Source organism: Pseudophryne corroboree, chromosome 3, assembly GCF_028390025.1.
Source record: "Pseudophryne corroboree isolate aPseCor3 chromosome 3, aPseCor3.hap2, whole genome shotgun sequence".
Lineage (NCBI taxonomy): Eukaryota > Metazoa > Chordata > Amphibia > Anura > Myobatrachidae > Pseudophryne > Pseudophryne corroboree.
The window spans coordinates 800,928,964-800,944,544 of record NC_086446.1 but is presented as its reverse complement, the minus strand read 5'-3'; the positions used below and the strand labels follow the sequence as shown (position 1 = coordinate 800,944,544).

The 15,581-nt window shown below is 52.3% G+C and overlaps 1 protein-coding gene across 1 annotated transcript in view; it reads right to left on the bottom strand.

The window, feature by feature from the left end:
- ATRNL1 (attractin like 1) overlaps positions 1–15,581 on the bottom strand; it is a 1,127,078-nt gene that overhangs the window by 901,342 nt on the left and 210,155 nt on the right. Inside the window, exon 6 of the mRNA XM_063963337.1 lies at positions 223–397. Within this exon, the coding sequence (XP_063819407.1) occupies positions 223–397 (175 nt within the window). The remainder of the gene's footprint in view (positions 1–222; positions 398–15,581) is intronic.

Below are 15,581 nucleotides of genomic sequence, written 5' to 3'. Positions count from 1 at the left end.
TGCTGTTCTTCTGGAGGGGCTTATTCAGAATGAGAGGAATGCAGAATAAATGATAAATGATTATGGGGAAATATCGCAATGCTGCCAAATCCAGCGATGGGAAGTAAGAGAAATACACATGTACTAATAACACGAGTCCTATATACATTATATGTCATCAGGCTGGCACTAAGCCATTATATCACACGTCAGTCTGTATGTACGCTGGGCAGCGCCACTTACTTCAGCAGCATCTGGAAGGAGCTGTAATTGAAGGAGTAGCCTCCGATCACCCACATAAACTTCCCATGCAGGACGGCTTTATGAGAGGCCCGCCCCACCGAGGGGCTGAAGGGCTTGACGTTAGGCAGGATCCAGTAAGAGTCCGTGGAGGGGACGGTCAGCGAGCAGTCCGGACCTGAGAAGAACAAGACAACGGATCCATCAGCCGAGTGACCTTCCAGACACAGCGACAACATATACAGCTGGATGTGATCTGGGTGCGGCACGGCTGTATACATCACGGCACTGACACATGGGGTAAAATTACAGAGGTGAGAGGCACCTGCCGGCTTCTGTGATTGGCTGCTGCGTGTGAGGACCGCGCTGTCTCATTACTGCTACAAGCCCACGCAGAAACATAGAACGTGACGGCAGATAAGACCCATCTAGACAGGTGTGGTATATAAGTTAGACAGATAAAAGATAGACAGTCATTACGTCGACACCATATGGTCGACAGTCAGAAGTCCGACAGGGTCAAAAGTCGGACAGTCAAAAGGTAGACACAATTTTTTCTTTTTGTGTTATTTTGTGTTTTTAAAGATTTTTTTCCAACATTTGTTGAGATTCGTTCGCTCGCCGCAACGTTAGTAAAGGTAATAGTATGTGACATGGATCGTAAATGGAAAAACGTTGTAAAATTATGAAAAAACCCTAAAACACATGTGTCGACCTTTAGACTGTATCTATCAACCGCCTCCTCATCTAGACTGCCCTAAACACATGTACATCACACACACACACACACACATACACACAGACACACACACACACTAGGGAGGCACTTAACCTACCAGTATACTTTTGGAGTGTGATAGGAAACCAGAGTACCCAGAGGAAACCCACAGCCTAACGCTAACCATTCCCTCCCGAAGCCTAATGCTCCCACTAGTGCATAACCCGAACACTCCACACCCATAGCCTAACACTAACCATTCCCACCGTAGCCTAACCCTCTCCTAGTGCCTAATTCTACCCCTACTCTCCCATATCCTAACGCTAACCCTTCCCTCCCGGAGACTAACCTTACCCCTATCATATCCTAACGCTAACCCTTCCCTCCCGGAGACTAACCTTACCCCTATCATATCCTAACGCTAACCCTTCCCTCCCGGAGACTAACCTTACCCCTATCATATCCTAACGCTAACCCTTCCCTCCCGGAGACTAACCTTACCCCTATCATATCCTAACGCCAACCCTTCCCTCCCGGAGACTAACCTTACCCCTATCATATCATATCCTAACGCTAACCCTTCCCTCCCGGAGACTAACCCTACCCCTACCATATCCTAACGCTAACCCTACCCTCCCGGAGACTAACCCTACCCCTACCATATCCTAACGCTAACCCTTCCCTCCCGTAAACTAACCCTACCCCTACCATATCCTAACGCTAACCCTTCCCTCCCGGAGACTAACCCTACCCCTATCATATCATATCCCAACGCTAACCCTTCCTTCCCAGAGACTAACCCTACCCCTACCATATCCTAAAGCTAACCCTTCCCTCCCGGAGACTAACCCTACCCCTACCATATCCTAACGCTAACCCTTCCCTCCCGGAGACTAAACCTACCCCTACCATATCCTAACGCTAACCCTACCCCTATCATATCATATTCCAACGCTAACCCTTCCCTCCGTAGCCTAACCCTCTCCTAGTGCCTAACTCTACCCCTACTCTCCCATATCCTAACGCTAACCCTTCCCTCCTGGAGACTAACCCTACCCCTATTATATCATATCCTAACGCTAACCCTTCCTTCCCGGAGACTAACCCTACCCCTGCCATATCCTAGTGCTAACCCTTCCCTCCGTAGCCTAACGCTAACCCTCTCCTTGTGCCTAACTCTACCCCTACTCTCCCATAGCCTAACGCTAACCATTCCCTCCCGGAGACTAACCCTACCCCTACCATTTCCTAACGCTAACCCTTCCCTCCTGGAGACAAACCCTACCCCTATCATATCATATTTTAACGCAAACCCTTCCCTCCCGGAGACTAACCCTACCCCTACCATATCCTAACGCTAACCCTTCCCTCCCGGAGACTAAACCTACCCCTACCATATCCTAACGCTAACCCTTCCCTCCCGGAGACTAAACCTACCCCTACCATATCCTAACGCTAACCCTTCCCTCCCGGAGACTAATCCTACCCCTACCATATCCTAACGCTAAAAGACTAAACCTACCCCTACCATATCCTAACGCTGACCCTTCCCTCCCGGAGACTAAACCTACCCCTACCATATCCTAACGCTAACCCTTCCCTCCCGGAGACTAACCCTACCCCTACCATATCCTAACGCTAACCCTTCCCTCCCGGAGACTAAACCTACCCCTACCATATCCTAACGCTAACCCTTCCCTCCCGGGGACTAAACCTACCCCTACCATATCCTAACGCTAACCCTTCCCTCCCGGAGACTAAACCTACCCCTACCATATCCTAACGCTAACCCTTCCCTCCCGGAGACTAAACCTACCCCTACCATATCCTAACGCTAACTCTTCCCTCCCGGAGACTAATCCTACCCCTACCATATCCTAACGCTAACCCTTCCCTCCCGGAGACTAAACCTACCCCTACCATATCCTAACGCTAACCCTTCCCTCCCGGAGACTAATCCTACCCCTACCATATCCTAACGCTAACCCTTCCCTCCCGGAGACTAAACCTACCCCTACCATATCCTAACGCTAACCCTTCCCTCCCGGAGACTAATCCTACCCCTACCATATCCTAACGCTAACCCTTCCCTCCCGGAGACTAAACCTACCCCTACCATATCCTAACGCTAACCCTTCCCTCCCGGAGACTAAACCTACCCCTACCATATCCTAACGCTAACCCTTCCCTCCCGGAGACTAAACCTACCCCTACCATATCCTAACGCTAACCCTTCCCTCCCGGAGACTAACCCTACCCCTACCATATCCTAACGCTAACCCTTCCCTCCCGGAGACTAAACCTACCCCTACCATATCCTAACGCTAACCCTTCCCTCCCGGGGACTAAACCTACCCCTACCATATCCTAACGCTAACCCTTCCCTCCCGGAGACTAAACCTACCCCTACCATATCCTAACGCTAACCCTTCCCTCCCGGAGACTAAACCTACCCCTACCATATCCTAACGCTAACCCTTCCCTCCCGGAGACTAAACCTACCCATACCATATCCTAACGCTAACCCTTCCCTCCCGGAGACTATACCTACCCCTATCATATCCTAACGCTAACCCTTCCCTCCCGGAGACTAAACCTACCCCTACCATATCCTAACGCTAACCCTTCCCTCCCGGAGACTAAACCTACCCCTACCATATCCTAACGCTAACCCTTCCCTCCCGGAGACTAAACCTACCCCTACCATATCCTAACGCTAACCCTTCCCTCCCGGAGACTATACCTACCCCTACCATATCCTAACGCTAACCCTTCCCTCCCGTAAACTAACCCTACCCCTACCATATCCTAACGCTAACCCTTCCCTCCCGGAGACTAACCCTACCCCTATCATATCATATCCCAACGCTAACCCTTCCTTCCCAGAGACTAACCCTACCCCTACCATATCCTAACGCTAACTCTTCCCTCCCGGAGACTAAACCTACCCCTACCATATCCTAAAGCTAACCCTTCCCTCCCGGAGACTAACCCTACCCCTACCATATCCTAACGCTAACCCTTCCCTCCCGGAGACTAAACCTACCCCTACCATATCCTAACGCTAACCCTACCCCTATCATATCATATTCCAACGCTAACCCTTCCCTCCGTAGCCTAACCCTCTCCTAGTGCCTAACTCTACCCCTACTCTCCCATATCCTAACGCTAACCCTTCCCTCCTGGAGACTAACCCTACCCCTATTATATCATATCCTAACGCTAACCCTTCCTTCCCGGAGACTAACCCTACCCCTGCCATATCCTAACGCTAACCCTTCCCTCCGTAGCTTAACGCTAACCCTCTCCTTGTGCCTAACTCTACCCCTACTCTCCCATAGCCTAACGCTAACCCTTCCCTCCCGGAGACTAACCCTACCCCTACCATTTCCTAACGCTAACCCTTCCCTCCTGGAGACAAACCCTACCCCTATCATATCATATTTTAACGCTAACCCTTCCCTCCCGGAGACTAACCCTACCCCTACCATATCCTAACGCTAACCCTTCCCTCCCGGAGACTAAACCTACCCCTACCATATCCTAACGCTAACCCTTCCCTCCCGGAAACTAAACCTACCCCTACCACATCCTAACGCTAACCCTTCCCTCCCGGAGACTAACCCTACCCCTACCATATCCTAACGCTAACCCTTCCCTCCGTAGCCTAACGCTAACCCTCTCCTAGTGCCTAACCCTTTCCTAGTGCTTAACCCTAACCCTACCTTTCCATAGCCTAATGCTAACCCTTCCCTCCAGGAGCCTAACCCTAAATCTCTCCTAGTGCCTAACCCTACCCTCCCATAGCTAAACGCTAACCCTTCCCTCCGTAGCCTAACCCTAACCTAGTGCCTAATGCTACGCCTACCCTCCCATAGGTTAACGCTAACCCTCCGCTGCTGGTCCATGGAAAATGTCAGTATTTCACATGTCAAGACTGGGAACATGTCGACAATCTGCACTTGCTGACATGTTCCATGTTGACATCATAATGGTCAACGTTGTGATGTTGAATGTTACATTTTGTCTACATCCTCATCTGTGTATGATTTCCAAATGAAGGATCTGTGGAACGAGATCACTAACCATCCCCATCCCACCCGCCACAGACCCAGCACTACAGGAAAGAGGAGGAACGTAATGAGATCACTCACCGTCCCCTCCCCCCATCCCACCCGCCACAGACCCAGCACTACAGGACAGAGGAGGAACGGAACGAGATCACTAGCCATCCACATCCCACCCGCCACAGACCCAGCAACACAGGACAGAGGAGGAACGTAATGAGATCACTAACCGCCCCCTCCCCCCATCCCACCCGCCACAGACCCAGCAATACAGGACGGGGGATGAACGTAATGAGATCACTCACCGTCCCCATCCCACCAGCCACAGACCCAGCAGCACAGGACAGGGAAGGAACGGAACAGGATCACTCACAGTCCCCTCCCCCCATCCCGCCCGCCACAGACCCAACAATACAGGACAGAGGAATGTAATGAGATCATTCACTATCCCCTCCCCCCATCCCGCCAGCCACAAACCCAGCAACACAGGACAGAGGAGGAATGTAATGAGATCACTCACCGTCCCCTCCCCCCATCCCACCCGCCACATACCCAACCACACAGGACAGAGTAGGAACGGAACGAGATCACTAACCATCCCCATCCCCCATCCCACCCGCCACAGACCCAACCACACAGGACAGAGGAGGAACGGAACGAGATCACTAACCATCCCCATCCCACCCGCCACAGACCCAACCACACAGGACAGAGGAGGAACGGAACGAGATAACTAACCATCCCCATCCCACCCGCCACAGACCCAACCACACAGGACAGAGGAAGAACGGTACGAGATCACTAACCATCCCCATCCCACCCGCCACAGACCCAACCACACAGGACAGGAGGAACGGAACAACATCACTAACCATCCCCATCCCACCCGCCACAGACCCAGCAACACAGGACAGGAGGAACGGAACAACATCACTAACCATCCCCATCCCACCCGCCACAGACCCAGCAACACAGGACAGGAGGAACGGAACAACATCACTAACCATCCCCATCCCACCCGCCACAGACCCAGCAACACAGGACAGGAGGAACGGAACAACATCACTAACCATCCCCATCCCACCCGCCACAGACCCAGCAACACAGGACAGGAGGAACGGAACAACATCACTAACCATCCCCATCCCACCCGCCACAGACCCAGCAACACAGGACAGAGGAGGAACGGAACAACATCACTAACCATCCCCATCCCACCCGCCACAGACCCAGCAACAAAGGACAGGAGGAACGGAACAACATCACTAACCATCCCCATCCCACCCGCCACAGACCCAGCAGCACAGGACAGGAGGAACGGAACAACATCACTAACCATCCCCATCCCACCCGCCACAGACCCAGCAACACAGGAGAGGAGGAACGGAACAACATCACTAACCATCCCCATCCCACCCGCCACAGACCCAGCAACACAGGACAGAGGAGGAACGGAACCAGATCACTCACCGTCCCCATCCCACCCGCCACAGACCCAGCAGCACAGGACAGGAGGAACGGAACAACATCACTAACCATCCCCATCCCACCCGCCACAGACCCAGCAACACAGGACAGAGGAGGAACGGAACAACATCACTAACCATCCCCATCCCACCCGCCACAGACCTAGCAGCACAGAACAGAGGAGGAACGGTACGAGATCACTAACCATCCCCATCCCACCCGCCACAGACCCAACCACACAGGACAGAGGAGGAACGGAACGAGATCACTAACCATCCCCATCCCCCATCCCACCCGCCACAGACCCAACCACACAGGACAGAGGAGGAACGGTACGAGATCACTAACCATCCCCATCCCACCCGCCACAGACCCAACCACACAGGACAGGAGGAACGGAACAACATCACTAACCATCCCCATCCCACCCGCCACAGACCCAGCAACACAGGACAGGAGGAACGGAACAACATCACTAACCATCCCCAACCCACCCGCCACAGACCCAGCAACACAGGACAGGAGGAACGGAACAACATCACTAACCATCCCCATCCCACCCGCCACAGACCCAGCAACACAGGACAGGAGGAACGGAACAACATCACTAACCATCCCCAACCCACCCGCCACAGACCCAGCAACACAGGACAGGAGGAACGGAACAACATCACTAACCATCCCCATCCCACCCGCCACAGACCCAGCAACACAGGACAGGAGGAACGGAACAACATCACTAACCATCCCCATCCCACCCGCCACAAACCCAGCAACACAGGACAGGAGGAACGGAACAACATCACTAACCATCCCCATCCCACCCGCCACAGACCCAGCAACACAGGACAGGAGGAACGGAACAACATCACTAACCATCCCCATCCCACCCGCCACAGACCCAACCACACAGGACAGGAGGAATGGAACAACATCACTAACCATCCCCATCCCACCCGCCACAGACCCAACCACACAGGACAGAGGAGGAAAGGAACAAGATCACTAACCACCCCCGCCCCCCATCCCACACGCCACAGACCCAGCAGCACAGGACAGGAGGAACGGAACAACATCACTAACCATCCCCATCCCACCCGCCACAGACCCAGCAACACAGGACAGGAGGAACGGAACAACATCACTAACCATCCCCATCCCACCCGCCACAGACCCAACCACACAGGACAGAGGAGGACCGGAACGAGATCACTAACCATCCCCATCCCACCCGCCACAGACCCAACCACACAGGACAGAGGAGGAACGGAACGAGATCACTAACCATCCCCATCCCACCCGCCACAGACCCAACCACACAGTACAGAGGAGGAACGGAACGAGATCACTAACCATCCCCATCCCCCATCCCACCCGCCACAGACCCAACCACACAGGACAGAGGAGGAACGGAACGAGATCACTAACCATCCCCATCCCACCCGACACAGACCCAACCACACAGGACAGAGGAGGAACGGTACGAGATCACTAACCATCCCCATCCCACCCGCCACAGACCCAACCACACAGGACAGGAGGAACGGAACAACATCACTAACCATCCCCATCCCACCTGCCACAGACCCAGCAACACAGGACAGGAGGAACGGTACAACATCACTAACCATCCCCATCCCACCCGCCACAGACCCAGCAACACAGGACAGGAGGAACGGAACAACATCACTAACCATCCCCATCCCACCCGCCACAGACCCAGCAACACAGGACAGGAGGAACGGAACAACATCACTAACCATCCCCATCCCACCCGCCACAGACCCAGCAACACAGGACAGGAGGAACGGAACAACATCACTAACCATCCCCATCCCACCCGCCACAGACCCAGCAACACAGGACAGAGGAGGAACGGAACAACATCACTAACAATCCCCATCCCACCCGCCACAGACCCAGCAACACAGGACAGGGGAGGAACGGAACAACATCACTAACCATCCCCATCCCACCCGCCACAGACCCAGCAACACAGGACAGGGGAGGAACGGAACAACATCACTAACCATCCCCATCCCACCCGCCACAGACCCAGCAACACAGGACAGGAGGAACGGAACAACATCACTAACCATCCCCATCCCACCCGCCACAGACCCAACCACACAGGACAGGAGGAACGAAACAACATCACTAACCATCCCCATCCCACCCGCCACAGACCCAGCAGCACAGGACAGGGGAGGAAAGGAACAAGATCACTAACCATCCCCATCCCACCCGCCACAGACCCAGCAACACAGGACAGAGGAGGAACGGAACGAGATCACTAACCATCCCCATCCCACCCGCCACAGATCCAGCAACACAGGACAGGAGGAACGGAACAACATCACTAACCATCCCCATCCCACCCGCCACAGACCCAGCAACACAGGACAGAGGAGGAACGGAACGAGATCACTAACATCCCCATCCCACCCGCCACAGACCCAGCAACACAGGACAGGAGGAACGGAACAACATCACTAACCATCCCCATCCCACCCGCCACAGACCCAGCAACACAGGACAGGAGGAACGGAACAACATCACTAACCATCCCCATCCCACCCGCCACAGACCCAGCAACACAGGACAGGAGGAACAGAACAACATTACTAACCATCCCCATCCCACCCGCCACAGACCCAGCAACACAGGACAGGAGGAACGGAACAACATCACTAACCATCCCCATCCCACCCGCCACAGACCCAGCAGCACAGGACAGGAGGAACGGAACAACATCACTAACCATCCCCATCCCACCCGCCACAGACCCAGCAACACAGGACAGAGGAGGAACGGAACCAGATCACTCACCGTCCCCATCCCACCCGCCACAGACCCAGCAACACAGGACAGGAGGAACGGAACAACATCACTAACCATCCCCATCCCACCCGCCACAGACCCAGCAACACAGGACAGAGGAGGAACGGAACAACATCACTAACAATCCCCATCCCACCCGCCACAGACCCAGCAACACAGGACAGGAGGAACGGAACAACATCACTAACCATCCCCATCCCACCCGCCACAGACCCAGCAACACAGGACAGAGGAGGAACGGAACAACATCACTAACCATCCCCATCCCACCCGCCACAGACCCAGCAACACAGGACAGGAGGAACGGAACAACATCACTAACCATCCCCATCCCACCCGACACAGACCCAGCAACACAGGACAGGAGGAACGGAACAACATCACTAACCATCCCCATCCCAGCCGCCACAGACCCAGCAACACAGGACAGAGGAGGAACGGAACCAGATCACTCACCGTCCCCATCCCATCCGCCACAGACCCAGCAGCACAGGACAGGAGGAACGGAACAACATCACTAACCATCCCCATCCCACCCGCCACAGACCCAGCAACACAGGACAGAGGAGGAACGGAACCAGATCACTCACCGTCCCCATCCCACCCGCCACAGACCCAGCAGCACAGGACAGGAGGAACGGAACAACATCACTAACCATCCCCATCCCACCCGCCACAGACCCAGCAACACAGGACAGGAGGAACGGAACAACATCACTAACCATCCCCATCCCACCCGCCACAAACCCAGCAATACAGGAAGGGGAAGGAACGTAATGAGATCACTCACCGCCCCCATCCCCCCATCCCACCTGCCACAGACCCAGCAACAAAGGACGGGGGAGGAACGGAACAAGATCACTCACCGTCCCCTCCCCCCATCCCACCCGCCACAGACCCAGCAACACAGGACAGAGGAGGAACGTCCAGTGCCTGGATAGGATTATTAGACACATTTGCTAAGCGGAAGCCTGAGTCACAGTCGGTTTTGAACCTGGATCTGCATTTCATATTATTGATCTTTTACATTCATGGGGGCAAAACTGCTTAGTAAATGTAGATCATTTATGGATGCTGGATAATTCCTTTCTTACAGTATTCCTTGATATAAGAAAATAAAATATTAAAGAGGGGCATACGCTGCACAGTCACTGCTGCTTACTCTTTACTATCATACAAAGAGCTGCAGGTCAGTAAGACCCATCTATGTCAGAGATATAATCTGCCTGGGTAATAAGAGGATATTTGTGCAGCCCTCACTGAGGTCCATATGTCACACAGATAATAACCGGCGGCCATATACAGCACAGAGCAGCCTGCGTACGCCAGCCCCATATGGCAGACAGTGCTGCATCCACGCACGTCCCTTAGTAAGATCATGCAGAAAGTTTGTGTATCTAACAGGGGTACCAGACTCACTGCAGGCATTCAGGGTATGCACATAGATTTACACCTGGTTATAAAAGGTCTATTGTCCTTTGCATGCAATGTACAGTACTGAGCATGTTTTAGGCAGGTGTGGAAGAAATGCTGCAGAGTAAGAATGTTTTCACAGATAGAAGTGTTAATAGTTTATTTTTATCACGTAACAAAATGCAAAGTGAACGAACAGCAGAGAAATCTAAATCACATCAATATTTAGTGTGACCGCCCTTTACGTTAAACACTGCATCAATTCTTCTAGGTACACTCGCACACTTGTAAGGGAAGTAAGCATGATTTGTCTTTCATCTGATGCACCAAGTTTCCTTGGCAGAAGTCTATGGTCGTCAATGTTGCCTGTTTGTTTGTGATTTAATGCTGAGAAATACAGGTAGGTGCTTATCCATCATGCAATATTAATTCTTCTATTATCAGTTTCTTATATAGCGCAGAAAATTCTATTGCGCTTTACAAATTGGATCAATACCATCAGCGTCTGATTGGCTCCAAATTTATTCTGCAGCAGGACAACGGCCCCAAACATACAGCCAATGTCATTAAGAAATATCTTCAGCGTAAAGAAGAACATGGAGTCCTGGCAGTGATGATATGGCCCCCACAGAGCCCTGATCTCAGCATCATCGAGTCTGTCTGGGATTACATGAAGAGACAGAAGATCTGCGGTTAGTTCTCCCAGATGTTTGGAACAACCTCACTGCCGAGTTCCTTCAAAAACTGTGTGCAAGTGTACCTAGAAGAATTGATGCTGTGTTGCAGGTAAAGGGCGGTCACACCAAATATTGATTTGATTTAGATTTGTCTTCTATTCATTCACTTTGCATTTTGTTAATTGCTAAAAAATAAACTATTAACACTTTTATCTGTGAAAGCAATCTTACTCTGGGTGAATTGTACTGTCAGTGAGATGGCGGCGGGGAGTGATACAGCTCTGGGTTATTTGTCCTGTCAGTGAGACAGAGGGCGGGGAGTGATACAGTTCTGGGTGATAAGTCCTGTTAGCGTGATGGAGGGGAAGGGGAGGAATGATACAGTTCTGTTTGATTTGTCCTGTCAGTGAGACAGAGAGGGGAGTGATACAGCTCTGGGTGTTATGTCCTGTCAGTGTGATGGAGGGGCAGAGTGATTCAGCTCTGGGTGATTTGCCCTGTCAGTGAGACAGAGGGGTGGAGTGATAAAGCTCTGGGTGATTTGTCCTGCCAGTGTGATGGAGAAGTGGAATGATACTGTGATCTGTCCTGTCAGTGAGATAGAGGGGAGAGTGACACAGCTCTGGATGATATGTCCTGTCAGTGTGATGGAGGGGTGGAGTGATACAGCTCTGGGTGATTTGTTCTGTCAGCGTGATGGAGGGGTGGAGGTATACAGCCCTGGGTGATATGTCCTGTTAGTGGTGATAGGGGTAGAGTGATACAGCTCTAGGTGATATGTCCTGTCAGTGTGATGGAGGGGCAGAGTGATATAGCTCTGGGTGATTTGTCCTGTCAGTGAGATAGAGGGTGGAGTTATACAGCTCTGGGTGATATGTCCTGTCACTGTTAAGAGGGGTGGAGTGATACGGCTCTGGGTGATTTGTCCTGTCAGTGGTGAGAGGGGTACCGTGATACAGCTCTGGGTGATTTATCCTGTCACTGAGATAGAGGGGTGGAGTGATACAGCTCGGGTGATATGTCCTGTCAGCGTGATGGAGTGATACAGCTCTGTGTGATTTATCCTGTCGGCGTGATGGAGGGGTGGAATGATACAGCTCTGGGTGATATGTCCTGCCAGTGAGATGGTGGTGGGGAGTGATACAGCTCTGGGTGATTTGTCCTGTCAGCGTGATGGAGTGATACAGCTCTGGGTGATATGTCCTGTCAGTGGTGAGAAGAGTAGAGTGATATAGCTCGGGGTGATTTGTCCTGTCAGTGAGATGAGGGGGGGGGGGGGGGGGGGGGGTGATACAGCTTATGGGTGATATGTCCTGTCAGTGGTGAGAGGGGTGGAGTGATACAGCTCTGGGTGATATGTCCTGTCAGCAGTGAGAGGAGTAGAGTGATACAGCTCAAAGTGATTTGTCCTGTCAGTGAGACAGAGGGGCGAGTGATACAGCTCGGGGTGATATGTCCTGTCAGAGTGATGGAGTGATACAGCTCAGGGTGATTTGTCCTGTCAGTGAGATAGAGGGGTGGAGTGATACAGCTCTGGGTGATATGTCCTGTCAGCGTGATGGAGTGATACAGCTCTGGGTGATATGTCCTGTCAGTGGTGAGAGGAGTAGATTGATACAGCTCGGGGTGATTTGTCCTGTCAGTGAGATAGAGGGGGGAGTGATACAGCTCTGGGTGATATGTCCTGTCAATGGTGAGAGGGGTGAAGTGATACAGCTCTGGATGGTATGTCCTGTCAGTGGTCAGAGGAGTAGAGTGATACAGTTTCGGGTGATTAGTCCTGTCAGTGGTGAGAGCAGTAGAGTGATACATCTCTGGGTGATCTGTCCTGTCAGTGAGATAGGGGGGCGAGTGATACAGCTCTGGGTGATTTGTCCTGTCGACGTGATGGAGGGGTGGAATGATACAGCTCTGGGTGATATGCCTGTCAGTGAGATGGTGGTGGGGAGTGATACAGCTCTGGGTGATTTGTCCTGTCAGCATGATGGAGTGATACAGCTCTGGGTGATATGTCCTGTCAGTAGTGAGAAGAGTAGAGTGATATAGCTCGGGGTGATATGTCCTGTCAGTGGTGAGAGGGGTGGTGTGATACAGCTCTGGGTGATATGTCCTGTCAGTGGTGAGAGGGGTGGTGTGATACAGCTCTGGGTGATATGTCCTGTCAGTGGTGAGAGGAGTAGAGTGATATAGCTCGGGGTGATTTTTCCTGTCAATGAGACAGAGGGGCGAGAGACACAGCTTGGGGTGATATGTCCTGTCAGCGTGATGGAGTGATACAGCTCTGGGTGATATGTCCTGTCAGAGAGATAGGGGGGCGAGTGATATGTCCTGTCAGTGTGATGGAGTGATACAGCTCTCTGTGATATGTACTGTCAGTGAGATACAGGGGGGAGTGATACAGCTCTGGGTGATATGTACTGATAGTGGTGAGAGGAGTAGAGTGATACAGCTCTGGGTGATTTGTCCTGTCAGTGAGATAGAGGGGAGAGTGATACAGCTCTGGGTGATATGTCCTGTCAATGGTGAGAGGGGTGGAATGATACAGCTCTGGGTGCTTTGTCCCATGAGTGGTGAGAGGGGTAGAGTGATACAGGTCTGGGTGATTTGTCCTATCAGTGAGATAGAGCGGCGAGGGATACAGCTCTGGGTGATATGTCCTGTCAGTGTGATGGAGTGATACAGCTCTGGGTGAATAGTACTGTCAGTGAAATGGAGGTGGGGAGTAATACAGCTCTGAGTGATATGTCCTGTCAGTGGTGAGAGGGGTGGAGTGATATAGCTCTGGGTGATTTGTCCTGTCAGTGGTGAGAGGGGCAAGTCATACAGCTCTGGGTGAATACAGCTCTGTCAGTGTGATGGAGCAATACAGCTCTGGGTGAATTGTACTTTCGGAGATGGAGGTGGGGAGTGATACATCTCTGGGTGATATGTCCTGTCAGTGGTGAGAGATACAGCTCTGGGTGAATACAGCTCTGTCAGTGTGATGGAGCAATACAGCTCTGGGTGAATTGTACTGTCAGAGAGATGGAGGTGGGGAGTGATACAGCTCCGGGTGTTATGTTCTGTCAGTGCTGAGAGGGGTGGAATGATACGGCTCTGGGTGATTTGCCCCGTCAGTGGTGAGGGATACAGCTCTGTGTGAATACAGCTCTGTCAGTGTGATGGAGTAATACAGCTCTAGGTGAATTGTATTGTGAGTGAGATGGAGGTGGGGAGTGATACACTACTGGGTGTTATGTTCTGTCAGTGGTGAGAGGGGTAGAGTGATACAGCTCTGGGTGATTTGTCCTGTCAGTGAGATAGGGGGGCGAGTGATACAGCTCTGGGTGATTTGTCCTGTCAGTGGTGAGAGGGGTGAGTGATACAGCTCTGGGTGATTTGTCCTGTCAGTGGTGAGAGGGGCGAGTGATACAGCTCTGGGTGAACACAGCTCTGTCAGTGTGATGTAGTGATACAGCTCTGGGTGAATTGGACTGTCAGTGAGATGCAGGTGGGGAGTGATACATCTCTGGGTGTTATGTCCTGTCAGTGGTGAGAGGGGTGGAATGATACAGCTCTGGGTGATTTGTCCTGTGAGTGGTGAGAGGGGTAGAGTGATACATATCTGGGTGATTTGTCCTATCAGTGGTGAAAGGGGCGAGTGATACAGCTCTGGGTGATTTGTCCTTTCAGTGAGATAGGGGGGCGAGTGATACAGCTCTGGGTGATTTGTCCTATCAGTGGTGAGAGGGGCGAGTGATACAGCTCTGGGTGATTTGTCCTTTCAGTGAGATAGGGGGGCGAGTGATACAGCTCTGGGTGATCTGTCCTGTCAGTGGTGAGAGAGGTGAGTGATACAGCTCTGTCAGTGTGTGATGGAGTGATACAGCTCTGGGTGATTTGTCCTGTCAGTGAGGAGTTAAGAGCCCCATATAAAAGATATGTGGTGTCCCTATATAAAAAGTCCCCAGCAGCAGGGGTCGATCACTGCTGATAGGAAAAAGGGGTATACGGAGCTGAACCGGCTGCAGAGCCTCAGTGTGAGAGGGAAGCTGGGTACCGGTCTATGGCTGAAGCCTGTGTACCTGTAAAATAAGCCCCAGTGACATGCAGCGCTGAGAGTGAGGAGAGGCCAATCCCACACTGCAATCTGTATACTACAGTGACGAGAAATAGGCTGCCTCCGTATACTGATGCACA